This window comes from Cyprinus carpio, chromosome A8, assembly GCF_018340385.1.
Source record: "Cyprinus carpio isolate SPL01 chromosome A8, ASM1834038v1, whole genome shotgun sequence".
Classification (NCBI taxonomy): Eukaryota; Metazoa; Chordata; class Actinopteri; order Cypriniformes; family Cyprinidae; genus Cyprinus; species Cyprinus carpio.
In genome coordinates, this window is record NC_056579.1 from 268773 (window position 1) to 290214 (window position 21442).

At 37.3% G+C, this 21442-nt stretch overlaps 1 protein-coding gene across 1 annotated transcript in view; it reads right to left on the bottom strand.

Moving 5' to 3' along the window:
- LOC109076963 (membrane-associated guanylate kinase, WW and PDZ domain-containing protein 1-like) overlaps positions 1-19002 on the bottom strand; it is a 39855-nt gene extending 20853 nt beyond the window's left edge. Inside the window, 6 exon segments of the mRNA XM_042763005.1 lie at positions 1376-1553; positions 2186-2359; positions 5334-5453; positions 8891-9007; positions 11146-11435; positions 18626-19002. Of these exon segments, the coding sequence (XP_042618939.1) occupies positions 1376-1553; positions 2186-2359; positions 5334-5453; positions 8891-9007; positions 11146-11425 (869 nt within the window). The 5' untranslated portion in view covers positions 11426-11435; positions 18626-19002.
- Positions 19003-21442: the final 2440 nt, after the last annotated feature.

The following is a 21442-nucleotide window of genomic DNA, read 5'->3' on the forward strand; positions in this document are numbered from 1 at the left end:
GTGAACTCAACTTGGCAGAAGCCCCTCCCATGACGCGAATTCGCGTCTGTTGTTAAGTTAATTTCACGCGCGAATGAAGCGAATTTCACGCGCGAATGAAGCGAATGAACTCAAAATGTTCAAGCGTCCAACTACGCGCGAATAGCGCGATTTATTCGCGCAAGTCGCGTCTGGTGTGAACGCACAGTCAGTGTCAATCCTACAGTACATACAGCACCTTTAAAGGGATACTCCACACCAAAATGAAAATTTTGTCATTAATAACTTACCCCCATGTCGTTCCAAACCCGTAAAAGCTCTGTTCATCTTCGGAACACAATTTAAGATATTTTGGATGAAAACCTGAAGGCCTGTGACTGTCCCATAGACTGTCAAATAAATAACAGTGTCAAGGTCCATAAAAGGTATGAAAGTCATCTGCAGAATACTCCATCTGCCATCAGACATGCAATCTGGGCTATATGAAGCGACGGGAACACTTTTTGTAAGTGAAGAAAACAAAAATAACAACTTTTTTCAATAATTCCTTTGTCAGCGGTCTCCTCTGTGTCTCTCCATATCACCGTATGCTGCGTATGCTCTTCTGTGTCATCCGCGCCACAAGGATACATTGTTTCAACGTGTATTTAGCTTTAATTTAGTTAATTTAGCGATAAAACAGTGCATCCTTGTAGCGTGGATGAGACAGAAGAGCATACACAGCATACGGTGATATGGAGAGACACAGAGGAGACCGCTGACAAAGGAATTATTGAAAAAAGTCATTATTTTAGTTTTCTTTGCTTACAAAAAGTGTTCCCGTCACTTGCACGTCTGATGGCAGATGGAGTATTCTGAAGATGACTTTCATACCTTTTATGAACCTTGACACTGTTATTTATTTGGCAGTCTATGGGACAGTCACAGGCCTCCAGGTTTTCATCCAAAATATCTTAAATTGTGTTCTGAAGACGAACAAAGCTTTTACAGGTTTGGAACGACATGGGGGTAAGTGATTAATGACAAAATTTTCATTTTGGGGTGGAGTATCCCTTTAAGGCAAAGATTCTGTGTTTTTCATTGACGTGCATCTTAAATTTCAAGTCATCCTTTTTTACAAAAAACTGCATCAAAAATGCAAAATAATCACATTTACTTCCAACATGATAACTGTATGTCACCCGCTAAATTAAACATTTCTCATTGATGCACATCTTAAAGTTCAAGCATCGCCTTCACATGTCAAAAATCCAATGTGACATACAAAGGCATCATGTCAACTTTGAGTATAATCTTTGATTACTGGAGGAAGCAAATGACCTTCTGTCTCTATTCTTGCTCACTCTATTTCTCACTATACCGTCTTATTTTTTTCTTTTTCCCCCTGCTGACTCACTTGATGTAATAGGGTTCACCCGTGTCACTGAACGCCAGTTCCCAGTTTTCAGGCAATGCCCCTCCACGTCCTCCATTCTCCATGGCAACCCCTCCATCCTGCCCACTGCCTGAATCCCAAGTCTGATTAGGTGAGACTATGGTGGTGGGAGGGGCACTGCTGGCTCCTGCAGACCCCGCTGGGAAACAAAGTACAGTGAACATGACATGAGATGTAGCTGTCTTGTATAATCTAAGCAACCTCAGGCCAGCGAGAGGTCACGCTGTTCATGTTACGCTCCTCTTGCCAGCTCTAATATGAGAAAGGCATCAATCCTAAATACAATTCCATAGTGTTTAATGTCAAAACATAAAAAAATTCCACTTTGGGTTTAAAATAACTGCAAAATGGTGATGTAAATTCAAGTCCAAACCAGAGATGCTAGAAGGTTCAGAATGTCACACAAAACTCAACACACTATATATAGCATACAATATTTAAACAACAACAAAGTAACTTCTCACTGGCTTTTGTTTTATGTTAGGTTTTAAGTTTTACATTAGTTTTAACAATGGCTTTTAGAAGATAATGGTATTGACTGTGTAACAGTGGAAAGAGATACTGAGTTTTTCGAAAAAATGACCCTAAAGGGACCACATATAGAGTAAAAATTAAAAGGACCCAAACTCGTGCCTTGGGGTACAAAAAAAAGAGAACTTCCCAATCTCTACAGAAAAAGTTTACCAAATATGTATATTAAAGTACCATGAGATAGGAAGTTGCTTGCATTTAAAAATACTTAAAATAAAGGTGGTCCCAACAGCTGAATACCTGAAAGACCAGAGTCTTCCTCGCTGTTGTCACCTTCCTCCACTGCCTTCTCCAGGTTGCTGAGTGATTTGCTACGAGTACGGAAGTTCCTCAGGAGATTTCGATGTTCCTGGTACGTAATGGGGGGGCTGTCAGGACCAATGTGGACTGGCCGAGGTGTACCATAATAGTTCCCTGTGATGACAGAGTTATTTTAGAAAGGGCCTCTATGAAGCTACAATCGAAAACCTGTTCCAACCAGCAAAATAAAAACAATGACCTTTAGACACAATGTATTACATGCGCTAACTGAAACAGTCCTTGACAAGATCCATTTTCTACCTAAAAGCTATTGTCCCTCGAGTCAATATTTTCAGCAGCCAAAGAGAATTGTGGACCTGGATACGATAATCAAAACAGCTTATGTCAGGAGACTTTGGAACTTAAAGATCTCCATTTTCAAAAACACATTTTATCCAAAATAAAAAGGCATAAATCCATCATGATACAAGCCCTATCATGAGCACACTATTAACTTTGCCAAGAAAAATGGTTCCAAAAAAGCATTCAAATTTACACTTACCTGACATTTCTAATTTAATACAAAATTCTGCATTACATATTATATTATCAGCATAACAATTTCAGCGAAATGTTAAAATTAACATGAATAAACATGAGCTATTATGCCCCATTTTCCTTGTACTGACAACACATATTCAAACTGGCATGAACTCCACAAGTCTGGCAAGAGCTCCATAAAATCTGTTGATCCATGTTATCCTGCCTGATCTGAGTGAATGTTCCAAAAGATCATCTTGTGCTTCAATGGAAGCAAGAAATTCTGACCTTTTGTACTTAGAACTTCACATGAGCAGTGTCATATATTTGATTAGTGACCTAGAAATAGCGCAGAATTACTTTTATGTCATAACATTTCTGAATTTTTAAAATGTTCAAAATCCTAAGCTTTCCTCATTTAAAATAGCTCTTAAATTTAAAAGCCACTTCCAATGTTGCATGTGTCCGCACTGTATCTTTCAAAGTAGAACTTCTTGTGTCACCAGTTTTAATGATATAGTTCTAGTTGTACGTTTTATCAAAGAGGAATTTTTCAGCTCCTGGCTTCTGCTGCCCTAGATCACACTCTTTAAAACCCTTAATCACAGCTGTTATGAAACTAATAAACTGGTAGGATGTTCCAGAGCTCTTTTAGCAACCAGAACAATGGCGAAAACATGAGATTAATCTACCTCTAAACATCTACCTTTAAATCTCCAAAATAAAACCACACAATATAAAAATATTCAGGTGGGAAAAAATACATTTTACACTATAAGACCACTAGGGGTGCACAATCTTTCATAGCTAAGAGATTTTACTCAGCTTTTGTACAATGGCTACATGTTCAGCACTTTTTTATGTTTTATGCAGCATAACTCCCTCACTGCAGCTTATTTACAGCTGGAGAAAAAAATAAAGAGAGAGAGAGAGAGCGAATGGGGGTGGAAGGGTGATCAGAGACAGAGAAACTGAAATAGGGATTACAGAGAAAAGCCTCTTTTCTCCTGTACAGAGTGATAGAAATGTAGGAGTGTGATGTGGTTTCGGGCTGAAGAGATGACTCATGAGCTGTGGGGCATCACTGCTCAGGTGTTAAAAATACCTTTGTTAATAATTTGTAATTATAGGCATATAAATACAAACAATGCCAATTCTCACATTTCTGGAGTTATTTTTAGAAGTCATTAAGGTTTTTTAAGAAATTAATAAGTTTATTCTGCAAGGATGCATGGAATTGACAATAAGGGCATTTATAAGGTTGCAAGGAATATTTCCATTTTAAATAAATGCTGTTCTTTTGAAGTTTTTATTCATCAAAGAATTCTGGAGAAAAAAGTGCATCACAGTTTCCAGAAAAAATATCAAGCAGCACAACTGATTTCAATATTGATAATAATAAGAAAAGTTTCTTGATCACAAATTCAGCATATTAGAATGAATTCTTAATAAATCATTTGACACTGAAGACTGGAGTAATTACAACTAATTCAGCTTTGCCATCACAATAATAAATACCATTTTATAACATATTCAAATAGAAAACATTTATTTTAAATCACGATAATAATTCACAATATTATTGTTTTTTTATTGTATTTTTGATTCAATAAAGCCTTGGTGAGCCTAAAAGACTTTCAAAAGCATGAAAAACAAATCTTATCAGCCCCAAACATTTGAACATTAGTGTATATAGTGAAGATTTTGGCAAGGAAAAATCTAAAGGACTAAAAGTAAAAATTGTTGATACTGACATGGTCAGTGATTGGACCATGGTATTTACATCAATCATCAGCCCTTTTACTGTGTAAGTTCCCCAAAACAGGTTTGCATAAAAACCTTAAAACCAATTTTATGTGGGATCGAGATGGACATAATAGATGAACATCAGCATCAAGATGCAGCAGCATCAAAAACACGAGTCAGCGGAAACATATTCATAAATCCAAGAGCTGCAACTTTGAAGGATGTCATAGTGTGAATCTGCAGCTGTGTATGAGACCCTTAATAAAGACATCAGCAGGCTCAGACATCAGTCTGCGTTCCATGCTTGTTCTCTCTCCATAAGGGCTCTTTTTCAGCTCTTTCTGCTGATAATGTTGGAGGACAGAACCGAGCCAGCATGGCACTTTTCTCTGCAGCCTGGAGGGTGCTTCTCTTGATTCTGATTGGCTTGAGCATTTGGAGCTCTGACGTGACGCCCTGACCCTCACCATGTGTTCGCGAGGACACACAAACTCAAATGCATGCGCAAACAAACTTAGTTGAGCAATAAATAATTCCTATATCCAAAACAAGGCCTGTCTGTTCCACATGTTTGCATATGAATTTGTTTGAATATGAATTTTGTGTTAAATCTGTGGAATAGAATTGAATAGAACTGAAAAAAAAGATCAAATCAGCCTAAATATTTAATAAACAAACATGAACTCCAAAGCCCCTGATTGTACACAACTTTTTAAAGGCCCCCTAGCCCTAGTTTTGTTTTAAAAACTTATTTTAATCTACTATATGGACAGGTTTTAAGAGCTAAATGCTGTTCAGCGAGCCCCTAGTGGCCCCCAATCCCCTGGTTGTGAAACAATAGTTTGGAAATACGGATTCTGACCTTTGAACTTCCCACTTTCCAGCAGGGCTCCAGACTCTTCCAGGGAGAAGAATTCCTCAATGGACACAAAGTTATAATCCACCCCTGAGATCTCTCCATCCCGTGGTTGCCTGGTCGTACCTGGGTCAAAGCAGGATGAGCAAAACATTAATGTAATTAGAAAAAAAATACAATGCTTTTGCTTTTTGCTTAACTTACCAAAAAAGTAGACGTAGACTTTTTACGTTTGTTAAAAGTAGACAACAAGCCATTTAAATGGAGAACCTTAAAACAGAAAGGCCAGTAGTGCTACAAACATACAGGGCATTTTAAAAGATCATTATTTTTTCATAAACTTGCATCTAACCTTTGCTAAAAAAAAAAAAAAGAAAAAAAAAAAAAAACTATTGCATTTTTTGAAACAAACAAACAAAAAATGTCCTGATGACATCACCATGAGGCTAGTTGCTTTGATGCATTTGATGTTTGGATCTACAGGACCACCGAAAACAGAGACAGCTGAGGAAAGCTGAAGAAAGCTGAATTGCCTTGATATGGAAAAAGGTGGAGTTTAATGTTTGAGTGAGTGCCAAATGAAGTTAAAATCAGTTATGTAACAGTGTTTACACACTAACTATATATTAAACAAAATGTCTGTGTGTCTGTTTGTATATGACTTTGGCGATGTGAGGCGACGCCTGATTATAATTTCAAACACTTCAGCCTTATTCTATAATCCCACAGTGATGAGATTATACAACTTCCTTTCAGTTTTCCATCTCAAATGAAAGTTGAGAAAAGTGGATTTTCCAGAGGCAGATTAGCAGTGCATCCTGATTTAAGCTAAACTGATCACTGCAACTCTCCGGTGTTGCGGAAAAGATACAGCAGGAAACCTATATGCTTTGATCAATCGACCTTGCCAACATAAATGGCTCTGAAGCAAACGTCTTAAGGAAAAGAAAAGGTATGTGGTTTATGAGGTAGTGCACCTATCAATAGATACAACACATAGTTATTCAACATCACGCTGGAATGTAATGACTTAAAAGCCTTCAGCCACTATATACAATAAATCATCCATTAATAACAAAACACTGCATTGTCCAAAGGTATTATACAGCCCATATATGACATGACAGCCTATGCAAAAAGCATATGAGCATTTTTTTCTCTTGAAATAATGGCATTTTAATGTAACATAATCGAACCCTATACATTCACTCTGAAATGAATCTCTTATGAATGTGTAGATTGAGACAATAAGGATTTTTGACATTTAGGGCTTTTTACACGTGCCATTTCTGAGTTAAGATGGACATTTAACAGGAAAAAAAGGAACTGATTGGATTGTGAAAAGCAGGCAAAATTTTCAGAACAGAGCCAGGTGGTTGGCGTTGAAATATAGTGATCTGTGATGTCAGCTGGAAAGGACAGTTGAGCACGTTATTACATCTTGATGAAAGATTACGAGGAAACTTTTTTTTCCTTTGGGAATAACATGTACTGATGAATTACACAAAATAAGACCAGGAACGTGTTTTAGAAAAGTAAACAATGCTGACTTTATGTTGTCTCTAAAAGCCCCAATGCAAGTGCAACCCCATGATAACCATTTAGCAAGATGTTCAGCACCTGGTTAAACATAGCTGTGTTCTTATACTGACACACCTGTGCTATTTTATCTTAAAAGAAAAGAAAAGAGGAGTATCTTACAGTTCAGTCTTCTGTAAACAGTCAACTGCCTGAGATCAATTCAGAGAAGTGACAGTAAAATTAGCCGCTTTATGGTGTCAAAATAATGATGTGATGAATAAACGTGTTATTTAGGAAAGCCATTTTATTTTGACTAGACAGGCTATGTAACTGAACCGACAGATAAAAGGTAATGTGAATGGATGCACAAAAAATGAGTGTGCTTATGTGTACATTAGCAAAGCATGCATGAATGGGTCCGTGTTTGGGTGCTGATGTGTTTATGCGTATATGCGCGCACAGGAGCGCTGAAAGGCACAGCAGGGTACCTCAGGCTGCAAACAAAGACAAATGTGCAGCTTTGGAATTCAAGAGCAGGAAATAGGTGAAATGTGAATCATACGGGATGGATTAAATGCATCAGCTGTGATGGTGATCGGGTGCCTGATGATTTAAAGGGGCCAGCAGGAGCTATACATTAATAAATGCATGCAATCATTTCAGAATATAGTTGCAGTTTTGTAGCCAAGGCAAAATATGAAACAGTGCCATTCGCAATGAGTGCACCGCTGTGACATTTGATGAAATTTTCCATGGCAATGGTTAAAGTGCACTGCATTGCCTCAAAGTGAATGAACCTTTGACTCCACATGAGGTTTGACGTGATTGTAAATTAGATTTGTTTACAGTCTCTGTGAGCATTAAAGCATGAGATTGCATGCATGCTTTTGCTGGCTGATGTATTTCAGTATCTTTCTCATCTGTGTTTTCATTGCAGTTGTTCTACTTCAGGGGTCTTTTCAGGCCAAGAAGCCCTTGGTGGATAAAGAGAAGCACCAGGGAGTCATTTTACATATTGTATAATCTTGTGTAGCCAGGCCTTTGACTAAAAAGCATGAGGTCAGGTCCATTTTGTATTGTAAAATGAATTGAAATATTGGAACGGGGGTCTCTATAAACAGTTTTAGTTAGAAAAGTTCTATATTACTAGAAAAATATGGAGTCCACAAATGCAGTTATGTGACCCTAAAATTCAAGATATTAGGGCTAAATGCCCCTGTATGAGTTTTTTCTCATATTTATATTATATGATAAGTGATATCAAACGAGAGCAATATCACAATATCAATATGAGTGCTGTGTTTGTCCCAAATACCAGCATTAGTGCAAATGTGATTTTACACAACAGTTTAGTAAATAAGAAGTTAATATTGTGATATATTTTAAACAGTATTGTCTGTTTTTGCTCAAATTTGCCCACAAAAATACTACTTACAGTTTAAAGCCACAGTAGAACTGTTGTGTATCTCTGAGCAACACACAATTTCTGAATGAATCAGCATTTTGAACGAGTCGGATGAACCAATGATTCAAAGGCTTGTTCATAAAGAGATCCATTGGAGATCCACAAGCTTTGGGACATACTATAACATTATACAATTGCGATTTCATCATTAATATGACAACCCACGACTCAACAGAAAAATCTGGCTGTGTGTAACTTTAAAAAATCTGAGTTCCCCTGAAGCCTGAATAAAGTCTTTGTGCACCTTTAATGACAAACAGGGACAAATCCAGTTATTATACTGTCCTCAAAAGCTCTTGTTGTGCCAGTCTGGTATCTTGTAAACATGACTTTGTTTTTAGACACACTGATTTGCCTTTACTCCCAAAAGTTGTATACTGAGTCAGATTAGCGTTTACCAGTTAAAGTGAGTACTTTTGTCTTGAAAAAGCATTAGACAGTCAGCAAATAAACTTAATACATTTTACAACTGGACATTTAATGCACATTTTCATCTTTTTTCTCCAAAAATACAGTAGTTTGACATCCTGTGTTAAAGACCTTGTATTACTGAATAATGTAGGTGTGGGTCACTCACAGGGCACGGCGCGCAGGTAGAGGTTCTCTCGTATGACCTGTTGGAGTTGGCTGTCCATGGATCCGGGTGTAAAACACTTGCTCAGGTAAAGTCTCAGATCCTTACAGAGAGTTGAGCCTACAGATTACAAACAGAACACATGAGCAAGAATGAGATGGAGAGATCTGAAACCACATTTTAATAACAGCATTCAACAGGTCAAATTCACAAATAGAACACTGCTGTCACCATGGAAATATGAGAAAAAAGTTGAATTGGCAAAGTGAAACTATCAAAGTCCTAAAAATAAACTAAAATACACCTTAAAAGTGATGAGGGTAAAATGATCCTTCACCCTGAATTCAGTCCTAACACCACACACGCATGCTGAGACTGCTGTGCTGCTGCTGAAGTAGTGAAAGGTCAGTGTGCTGTTGTCACAAACAAGCACTGTGGAGCACCTAACGAGGACGTATCCGCCCCACTTGGCTTCTCTGAATTGATTTTTGCACTTAATATAATCTGAGGGTCCTTTCCACACACAATCTCAACACATGGACTCCTCAAGGACACATGGGAAAGGTAGAATGAGTCATTTCCCACTTATCTATTCATTTTTTAAAGTGCATTATGACCTTAGATGACAGACAGCTTCTTTTCATGCAGTATATTGATGGTCTTTATACACTATGTATGGGGATTACCCATGACAGCGATCAATTGGGCTGACCAGGGCAGAGAGTTCCAGAGAGGTTAAGTAATAGAGTGCAGGATATCACATCCACTTAACATCTGACGCTGAACTGTAGGAAGGTGGACACTTGGCGTAGATACTTTTTTTGCATGCTGTTATTAAAAACAATCCTGTGTAATTCAAGAGAGTAAGACTATTCTAAATATCTGTCCAAACTAACCACAACAGTGAAAAGTAATACAACATTTTGTCAGAAAATTGGTTTTTATTTACACCAAAATCTCATTAGACCAAAAGCCAATGAGTTAAACATAATATATGGAGGAGAAGAGATAAATCGTGAAAGAGAGTGAATGCCTTCATTAAGCATTAATTTATGGTGTCAAGAACAACTAAAAATTCTTAACACTTCCTTGTGTAGAAGCTAGACATGAATAAAGTAAATCAAATCCCCATGGAACATCTTGAACCGACGTATTCAGGCAGGTTAGATTAGGATAATACAATCCTCAGGCAGAATGACACTAACGGGTGACATGTCACACTGTGATCTACTCGGGGCTGTATATTGTCAGTAGGTATAAAGCTCTTACACAACCCAAGTATTTCATTTAATAAGTGCAACAATATGCAGATAAAACCTCCCAAAATAACATAATGGGGTGTGTAGCAGCCTTGTGAGGAAAGACCTGGGCTGGTAATAATAAGGTCACAGGTTCAACCTCAGGCAGACGTAACCCACTAACTGGAAAGTTACTGATATCCCCATCTCCATTTTCAGAAAGAATGGGATAGAGAGCCTTCAAGGAGATAAAACACTTCCATTTAGGAAATATTTCACCTAAAAAGAACATTCTGTCAATATTTATTCACCCTCAAACTTTGTTTTCTTTCTTTTGTGGAACACAATTTTTTTTTCAGAAGAAAATCCTGAACGCACTTTCCAAAAAAATGTAAGTAAATGAAGACTGAGGCCAAAATGGACTAAATATTTATCCAAAATGATAAAATAAAAATAAAAACGGCATAAAAATACAATATAGTAGTCCATTCTGCTTTTATTCTACATTCCAAGTGTTCTGAAGCAATTAAAAATCTCGACATCTCTCGTTCGTGAGAAATACCAATGTTCAACATGAATGAAACTTTTGAGTCAGATGTTTTCACGGAATCAGTTCAGAATTTGTTTAAGAACTAGACTGATTTCTCGCTTATTCAAAAGACTTGGAATATAGCACACAAGTTTAAGGACCAATTTTATACTATTTTTTGGAATCTATTCTCTTTGACAGCTTCAATCCCCTTTCAGTTTTATAATATTAAAGAAAAAAGGTCAGAATATTCTTCAAAAAAGACAGTCATAAAGGTTTGAAACAACATGACAGTGAGGAAATGATGACAATATTTCCATTAAAAATTTAGTTGATCTAATTCTACTCTGCAAATTGTCTCTTGTTCAAAAGAATATTCAGGAATTCTTCTTTTTGCATTAACCTTCTCTTATCCAATGCAAAGTAGTTCTCCAAACTTACAGTACTTAATCACACACCAGTCAATTTGCTCTTATTGATAAACAGAGTACCTGGTAATACTGTTTTGATCCGAATGGGATGCGGACATGAGTTCAGAACCCCTCTCACATCTCCCAAGGTCAATCCCAGGACAGGTGTAGCGCCGATCTCTAGGATGATGTCACCAACAGTGGCTCCACCCCCAGGTGCTGCTGTAACAAATGGGAACTCTCCATAATCTGCACCACCTCCGATGGCCACACCAAGCTCTCCCGAGGCTCCGCCCAGCGGGACGAAGCTCTCCTGCACTTTCGAGCGCCAGTGCAGCTTCTTAACAGTGGCCTTAGACATGTTGACCGCGCTGAAAGAAAGAGAAAAGAAAAGGAAAATATGTTAAAAACATGTTCAATTTGTGTCTGCAAAAATTAATAGATTACCCTGCTGAAAATTACCTTAACCCTACTAAGATGGTTTACTGGGTTTAGCTGATTTACCAGCTTGGTTGGGATGGTCTGTTGATTCTAGACACTTTTCAGCTAGTCAGACTGTGAGACCAACTGATTACCCAGTTAAACCAACTGAAGACCAGCTTGGACAGGTCAGAAGACCACCTTAAAGTCTGCATGAAATCAAAATGGACTTTATTTACTTTACTAGCGCAAATTGCTAGTCTTGATATAAACAATTAATCCGTGCAAGTTAATCCGCTGAAAAAATGTGTTTTTCTTTGTAATCTTTAATCAAAATCTGAACATTTACTTTTGCCCTGGAATGGCATTCCTATTCTGATGACGTCAGTTTTACGGCTTGGGCAGAATATCCTTAAACACACCCCTACAAATAGGGCTGCACGATTATGACAAAAATCATAATTGTCGATTATTCCCTTGAAACTGTAATTGGGATTATTAATTACAATTATCAAAATTTACATTGAATGATGTTTATACCGTTGTTTGATGCAACTGCATGCCATATTTTTATATGAAAATAAACAAGCTGAAAACACTTAAGTGCTAACACTTTTAGTGCTTTTCTATAGTATTAAGCCTCAAATGCCAACTATAAATTGGATTGGTTTCTTCTTTAAATTATAAAAAAAGCAAAAATATGAATAGTATTATAGTGTTATACTAAAACTAAAATTAAAACAGGAAAAAAAACCTTCAGATAACATGTCCGTGGAAAGAAAAAAGCATCTTAAGCACACAGAATAACATAAGTGGACTTTGAACGATTAATTGCTGCTTTGAACAATTACATAATTGTGGCATCTGTAATTGTAATCGCGATTAGAAATTCGATTAATTGTGCAGCCCTACCTCCAACCGTTAGATTGCTATGAGTGAGAGACAGAGAGGAGGAGCACAAAGATAAAACCATGAAATACATCACTACACTGAAATAAAGTCGGCAGCAACTTCCGGTTTAAGCTGACTTTAAACTAGCTTAGAGTTTTTGTAGGGTTACCTACAAATCAGGGTCTTTGCAAACAAATTTATTTAAAAATATTCAGGGTAACCCAACCTAATTTAGTTTTCAAAATAGGTTTACTGAATATGAATAATTTCGGATCATTTTGAAGCCACAAACACTTTTACTGTGTGTCTCTTATCATGAATGTCATAAATACTGTTCTTTTGAACTGTCTATTCATTAAAGAATGCTGAAAAAAGTTTCCATGAATTTCTGAAGGATCATGTGACACTGAAGACTGGGAGTAATGGCTGCTATCACAGTAATAAATTACATTTTAAAATATATTGAAAACTTACATTTAAAAGAAGTCTCTTATGCTCATCAAGTCTGCATTTATTTGATCAAAAATATGCAGACTTGATGAGCATAAGAGACTTTTTTTTTTAATCAAACCAACCCCAAACTTTTGAACAGTAGTGTACTGTATATGAAGTGAACAAAACACAACTGAATGTGTCTTTTTACATGTAGATTTGAAGATAGTGCCCACTTTAAAGTATAACAAAAAGATAAGATGAAGCACAAAGTCAAACACATCCAGAATGAGAATATATGTCCCATGATTCTTCTAACAGGCACAAAATGAGAGGCAAGGGCCTTCACAAACACATTAATGTGAGTCCCAGTGGTATTCCACAAGCTAAACACATGATATGAGTCTACAAATTGAAACAAAACAAGCAAACAGATGGTCAAACTGCAGTGGGGGGTGTTTTTATATACAAAAACAATTTTTGCGGGGTCTTTTTAAATGTGTATATCTATTTCAGGTGTCAGTGAATCTGCTTCCAAAAATGTACACGTTTTTGCCCGCAAAATCATCGGGGCTCTTCACTAAAGATGGTAAAGTAAAAAAATATATATATACACACCACAAATCAGTATCTCAGAGAATCTGCCAAATTACGCATCAGGTTTGGCTGCAGAAGGCCCTCTCTATCTTTCTCTGCATGCGTGTCCCTGCTGCTTAGACCTATAGCAACTCATATAGTCTCTACAGAATTGAATCAAGAGCCAAAGACACTAGAATACAAGTTACAACAAATGCAAATCATCTGATAATTACATAATACACTTCAACGTTTCTGATTACAATCCTGCAGTGCAAAGATCACACTAGTTAATGCATCATCTGATATACATCAGCAAGGGTGGGGTGGCCGAGTCTTTAAATGGACAATACCAACAGAGTTACATAGTTACAGCAACACCATTGCAGTAAACTCAGGGAGGGGAGGAGACCGTGCATTCTGGCGCTTTTCCATTACCTCACAAAGAGAGAGAAAGTTATTACTCCAGGTTGTACAGACTCTGCCTGGAGCTGTGGAGAAATAGCAGCATGAGTCCCCTTAAAACTAAAACCAAACAGTGGCGTGAGCACTTCAAACACCCGTTATCAAAGTCCATCCAACCTGCCGCAGTGTGTTCGCACCTCACTTGCGCACAAACACATTACAGTGTGAGAATGTGAGTGTGTACAGTTCACCGGAAAACCTCTCACGCAGGTAAAATAAGACTCAGCACTTAGGATACAAGATTAATATATATATTAATATATAAATTAGCTTTAAATATGCACCTGGATCTTGTCTACCACTTTGTTCACTATGTTTCTGGCAAAGCTCTGGGATGATGTTTCATGTGTTTCTTCGCACATATCACTGTTGCGTGACATCTGTGTATTTTATCGAGATCCAAAGAACTTTCCCTCTCTGATTAAATCCTGCTCGCATCCACTGCATTACATATGCATGCTGAGTCTTCATGGGCTGCTGAGATGTTGAGAATAATTGATTAAGTACTTAAAGGTGCCCAAAACTGCCACCCTATCCTACTTATGAATAAAGAACTTATAACCCCAAACAAATGAACTGTTTGTGTTTTTCATACCGTTCAAGAGCATTTAAGACAGACCTGCAAAGAATGAATTTTTCCAGTGCAACAGATACATTTCAAAGTCATTCAAATGGCCAGTGTACTTCTATACGTTTGCATGAACAGCATCTGGAAATCTTCGATATGGTGACTGTGCAACATGACTATTTTACAATTATACATTCAGCAGACGCTTTCATCCAAAGCGAATTAACTGCCAGACAAAATTCTCTTATGTTTGCTGAGGCTGCATTTATTTTATCAAAAGATGTTTCAAAAATTTAAATACTAAGCAGCAGAAACATTTTTCAACATTTATAACAATAAGAAATGTTTTTTGAGCACTAAATCAGCATATTAGAATGATTTCTGAAGGATCATGTGACACTGAAGACTGGAGTAATAACTGCTGAAAATTCAGCTTTGCCATCAAAGGAATAAATTACATTAATTAAAATATATTTAAATAATTGTATTAATATTTCATTCTATTACTGTTTTTACTGATTTTTGTTAAATAAATGCAGCCTTGGTGAGCATAAGAGACTTTTTTCGAAAACATAACAAAATGTTATTATTCCGAACTTTTGACATGGAAGTGTAAATGAACAACAAGATATGTAGTACACATTGCCAAGTTTTATAAGTATAAGCTGGATTAATACTCAAACTATAGTAGAGCAAAAGTGGAATGTAGAAAACTCTTCCCTTCCATTTTTACAATTTTTTTAAAGTGACTTCAAACCTTCTGTAAGGTTAGAGCTCTAACCTTGCCTGAACACATCGGATATTCTCATTAACTCTGAGGAAGTCTGTGGCACCAAAGATGAAGTGTGGAAAGAAGATAAATCCTGCTGGATCTTCAGGTGAGTCGATGAACATGCTCAAATCGAGAACAGGTTTAGTTGAAAACTAAAGGTCCAGATGTCACTGGGCCAAGAAAAGAGATGTAGAAGAAAGTTTTGTGGATGGCATTCTGAGGTGGGATATTTGGGTGCTGAGATCTGCTGCTTGTTTGACATTTTGTTGACATCTAATGCAGTAACTCTTAATGTCAATTATTTGTTCATGTTGTGGAACAAGACTGAAAGTCAGAGAAGAATGAAATTCGATTCTACCCTGGGTTTCCTCTCTGATGCAAATGATTATGGGATGTCTTGATCTTATTGTATTGTAGAACTGAACATTTACTTGATCTCCCAAATTAGAGAAACCCTCTGCTCTGGAAAAAATCCTAACTTGGTTTGTTCATCTTATTTAGTCTTCCAGGCTGGACTGTTGCCTGGTTTCAGACAGGTTTGGAGCACTGGTCAGGGTCTCTTAAACCAGCTGAAAACAGCAAAACAGTTCAGGCTGGTTTAAGCAGGATTTCTTTAGAAAGATTAACTTCAGAAGTTATTTTCGATGGAAAAGGTACAGCCAAATAAAACTCAAATTTCCACAAATCAGATCCCAATAATATTGAATCTCTCAGACACGTTTAAAATCTCTCTGCGGCATCACAATGCGAATCACTGCTGTGTAGAGAGCCTCAGGTACATCTGCTGTTATGTGCTGAACCATTAAAGCATCCAGAGCGATGAAGAGCCATGGGGTTTGTTTTTTCTCCACATCAGCAGTCAAGGTTCCACAATAAAAACAAACAATCTGGAACTCAGAACAAACCTCTTCAGTTAAAAGAGGTCACTCTAGACGTGATTCTAACATGATTCAAGTCACATTCATTTAGGACTACAATTCCCATGTCAAATAGAACAATTTCAGCTTCTTTCAGTTGTGTTTATAACCCGATTATGCCACTGACAGTGTCTTTACACTGCAAATGGCGCGTTACATGCAAGTCCACTATGTTTTCCAGAGATGAAACTTTACAGCACCTGCACACATGCTCATACATATGTATACCCACAATGCACACCTGCTCAGGCTCATTTGCATGACAACAATATTGGCTGTTGATTTAAGTCCATAACCTTCATGCTAGCAGCTTTTACAAGAGTAACAAGTAAATGTAACGGGAAGAGTGGAGGACAGGAGAGGAGAGGTATGAAACTGTGTTGCCTGGGGGAAAGATGAGATACAGTGAGATACAGAAGTGTGACAGAGAGAGGCAGTTCTGCAGTAGTAGCATGTCAAAGTGGTCAATGATTGTCATTTTTACATACTTTATCATATTCAAAATGGATAAAAATGAGCTTAATGTGTGTGATAACATGAATATAATGTTTACTAATGCTTCAGCAAAGTAAACCTGGGGTTGTCATGCCATTCACTTGTCATGCCAAAAAACCTGTGAGCATGTGATGACCAAACTGTACTGATCTGGGGACGAGTGATATATATATATATATATATATATATATATATATATATATATATATATATATATATATATATATTGTTATACCTTTGTTATATGCTATTACATAGTTACTATTATAATTAGTACAATACTTTTTTAAATAACATTTTCATTTATTTCATTTATTCATCCCATTCTTTGGATAGAAGCGTCTGCTAAATGCATAAATTTAATTTAATTTAATTTATAATAGATTTTTATAATATATTTTCCATTTTCATTTTTGTTTTGTCATTTTATTATTATTTATTAATATTATAAATTATTATTATTTGTTTTAGTGTGAGTTAACACTTAAACATCAGATATTTAGTACATACTAAATAAAAAAGTATTATTATATTTTATTTTATTTCAGTTAATGTTTATTTTATTTCGGTTTATTTTTATTTAAAACGTGTTTTATGGTTTTAGTTTTATCATAATTATCTTACAAGACATGGATGACCTTTAGAGTCATGTGCATTTTTTTTTTATAATTATATTCTGTTCTTTTCTTATTCACATTCTCTTGCATAACTGTATCTCTAAATAGAGTATTTTCTTCTATATTGTCTATTATCTACATAAATCTTATTTGTCTAGTTGTATTTTTATTTTATTTTTTTCTATGTACTTGAAGCTTCAAGTCCATTTTGTGTGTGTGTGTGTGTGTGTGTGTGTGTGTGTGTGTGTGTGTGTGTGTGTGTGTGCGTGTTTTTGTGACATATCAGGACACAACTTTGTATAATGACATGGGTATGACACAGGTATTACAAGGAGAGGGTGACTTATGAGGACATAACCCATGTCACCATTTTTCAAAATGCTTATAAACCATACAGAATGAGTTTTTTTGAGAAACAAAAAATGCACAAAGTTTCCTGTAAGGGGTAGGGTTAGGTGTAGGGTTGTAGGGCAATAGCACATACAGTTTGTAAAGTATAAAAACCATTATGCCTATGGAATGTCCCCACAATTCACAAAAACAAACGTGTGTGTTTGCGTTTAAACTTACTTGGCAAAAAATCTTATTCTAATTCTGTTTAACAATGGATTGTTTGCTGAATGACACAAGCCCTGCCAAATTCCCTCACAGATACTCAGCGGACAAACACATGCAACTACCATTTCTCCTCATAACATGCCTGAGATCACACAATAAAACACACTGATATGCGTATAAGTGTGGCCATAAACGCTGTGGAGAGTTATGATGGTGCCGAGAGGGGCTGCATGCTGCTAGCCAATGACTGCAATGGTCATTATTTACCAGCGGAGTGGACTATGAATCCCAAATCACATCTCATCTCACATCACTGCAAACCCACAGCACGGAGAGTCGCAACTGGTCTGGCACATTTTCTCAGCACCTGCTCGCTCTCGCATTACACACTCTACACTTTATTCGTCTCTCGAACACATATAGAAAAACACCCATATTCATTTAAACCTGACAGGGTTACGTTGCCTCCAAACAGAAGTGCTCGAGGCCGCTGTTTTACTACGTGGACCAACATTTCACTCACGCGCTCGCGCTAATGTATTGCTATTGTTGTCTGAGAGGCGCTTTCACGCGAACATCTTTTATTAAATATAGAAACGAGTAGCACATGCCGACTTTAAATGGATCGCGGCAGAATATGTGGTAGAGATAGTTGACAAACAAAGCAGCTGACGAGGACAGCCCGCGCGGCGTTAAATGCTGCAAAGGCAAAGTGGCTCTCCTGGCAACAGTCACCAAACAAGGGCATAATGAAATTCGCGCGGTACACCTACAGAAATTAATGGATAAAAGCATATGGCAGTAGTATCGGATGGTCAGTCAAGCAATAATGCGACGGTCTGTGACATACCTTCATAATTCCAGCCTTCCTCTCCGCGACGTCTTGCCTTATGGCTGTAATCATTAACAATTCTCTATCAATATTGATTGCCTATTGGAGTCGCAGGTGACTGCAGAGCACTACGGTTTCAGGTCCATAGCTCTGCGCTTCTGAGGATGAACTGGCCGGAGAGGGAGGACAGTGTAGCATTACAGTCCCGCGCGGAAGCCTCGTGCCCTCAGGGCCGCTCAGCTAATGGAACATGGGTCAAAATTACGCTGCATTCAGTACAGCCCTGTCTTTGCAGGTTTGGCAATAAGGAAGCGATGATAAGCCAGCCAAGCAGAGAGGAGGAGGAGGCAGGGACGCGGAGGACCGCTGTGTGAGACAGGGACGGATTGGACCGCCTATGGGTGGAGATGATTGGACAGCGCCGCGCGACACTGGGAACACATGAACGCGCCGTGACTCCTTACCCAAATACTTCAGTCAAGAAGATGTATTTGAATAGATAATGAATATTGCATGCCTCTCATTAAGCATGCGAACGTTCTGATCAAAGACACGAGGAAAGTATGGGATAGCCTATAAAATATATTTATTTTGGTGACACTATCTGAGATATAGGCTACTGTCAACAAGTGCAAATGAATTCACGGACGAACGAATTTTTAAATAAGCACTAATTGTGCATTTTCATTCTTAGTCACACAGTCATTCTTAAAACAAGAACACTTTTATATTTTTAATCTCATGTTTGGCCAGTTTAAGACAGCAAGGTTTATGCAGTAATTTCTATTTCTGATTTAATTTTTTGTTAAAAAGCGGCAACGTAGGCTAAATACATGCTATTAACATTAGGCTAACTTAATATCCTAAACAACACAAAAGTTAATTAATAACAAAAATAATAAAAACCTAATTTTAACATAAGAATCCAAACAAACTTGATGGTACCCACAGAGAATTCTAGGAATGCCATTTGATCATTAAAAAGTAGGCTATTACTTAAAAAACGTATTATTTCAAAATAATAATAATAATAATAATTACAATGTAGGCTAGCTATTCAGTTTATCATTTTTGTCTCTTTTTTCTTTTTTTACAGTTAAGAAAATGTTCATTTATAAAATGCATTTATAAGCATTTATGTAATGGCTGTTTTTATTAATTTTTTCTTCACATTACATCGATGAGCCTGTAGGTGGGTGACACTCTTGGTGGTCTGCTCGCTGCAGCAGCATCTCGTTGATCTGTTCTAATGGGTCCGTTTCAGCTGACATCAGCAGAATACGTTCACTTTTTAACAGTTCGCAATGACGTCGGCGCAAACTCTACGAAAGACACTCTGTTCCAGAACCACGATGACGTGTGTGTTGTGAAACACTGCATAAACAGTATTGTAATCCTCAAAGATTCGCCCGCCGTTATTACACCACTGTTTTGCATGAAAAAAGGACGAAGTGTCGTAAGCGTCATTAACTATGGCGCACACTTTATCCATGTGCTATCTCCGGTTACCAAGGAAACTGAGTGGGTATCTTGGAAACAGTGCCAGTAGCGCAGGCAACCCGTAAGCACCACCCTCCCCAAGCAAGACATCATCTTTGGATAGATTATTTTCAAATACGTCCAATTGGATTCAATCAAATTTAACAAAAATCAAAAAAGAAAGAAAGAAAGCCTTGTAAACCCGGCAACTTTATTGCTTCTCACACATTACAAAGTGAATGTTTTCTTGCAGCTCTCCCATACAAGCCACATTTGTGGAGAATTTGTGATATTGTTGTCACATGCACACAATGACCACTCTTTGTCATCAATTCCTGCATCAGAGTTGCTGTAGGCCTCTTGGTAGCCTCTCTGAGCAGTTTCCTCCTGGTTCTTTCATCCAATTTGGAGCAAATACCTTCCACTTTTTAATAACATACTTCACTGTGCTTCTAGGCATTGATAAAGCCTTTTTTTGTATCCATCTACTGACTTGGGCCTGTCCACAACTTTATCCCGGAGATCTTTTGACAGTGTCTTAGCACCCAGAGTTGATTGTTTGCTTCAGTTGCTCTACCAAGGACTGAAATGCTCCAGGAGAGCTCTTTTCATGCTGAGCTAATCAAAATGACTACAGTTCATCACAGCTGGAAGTGAAATGGGTTTGTGTGCCATTGAGAAGGTGATAAGCTACACCTGATTGAGTCATTTAGGAGAAGGGTCATCCTTTTTCCAGCTCAGTGATTCTGTTTTTTTTTTTTTTTTTTTCACATGTTGGTGTTATACAGTATCTTTCACATGGATGTTATAAGTTGCACTGAATAAATCTGGATAAAACAAAAACAGTGTCCGTCTTAATTTCAGGCTACAAAGCAACAAAATGTGATTATTTTAAAGGGTGGTGATTCTTTTCTATACCCACTGTATATACAGGTGCATCTCAGTAAATTAGAATATCGTGGAAAAAATCATTTATTTCAGTAATTCAATTTAAATTGTGAAACTCATGTATTAAATAAATTCAATGCACACAGACTGAAATAGTTTAAGTCTTTGGTTCTTTTAATTGTGATGATTTTGGCTCACATTTAACAAAAACCCACAAATTCACTATCTAAACAAATTAAAATATGGTGACATGCCAGTCAGCTAATCAACTCAAAACACCTGCAAAGGTTTCCTGAGCCTTCAAACTGGTCTCTCAGTTTGGTTCACTAGGCTACACAATCATGGGGAAGACTGCTGATCTGACAGTGGTCCAGTAGACAATCATTGACACCCTTCACAAGGAGGGTAAGCCACAAACATTCATTGCCAAAGAAGCTGTCCACAGAGTGCTGTATCCAAGCATGTTAA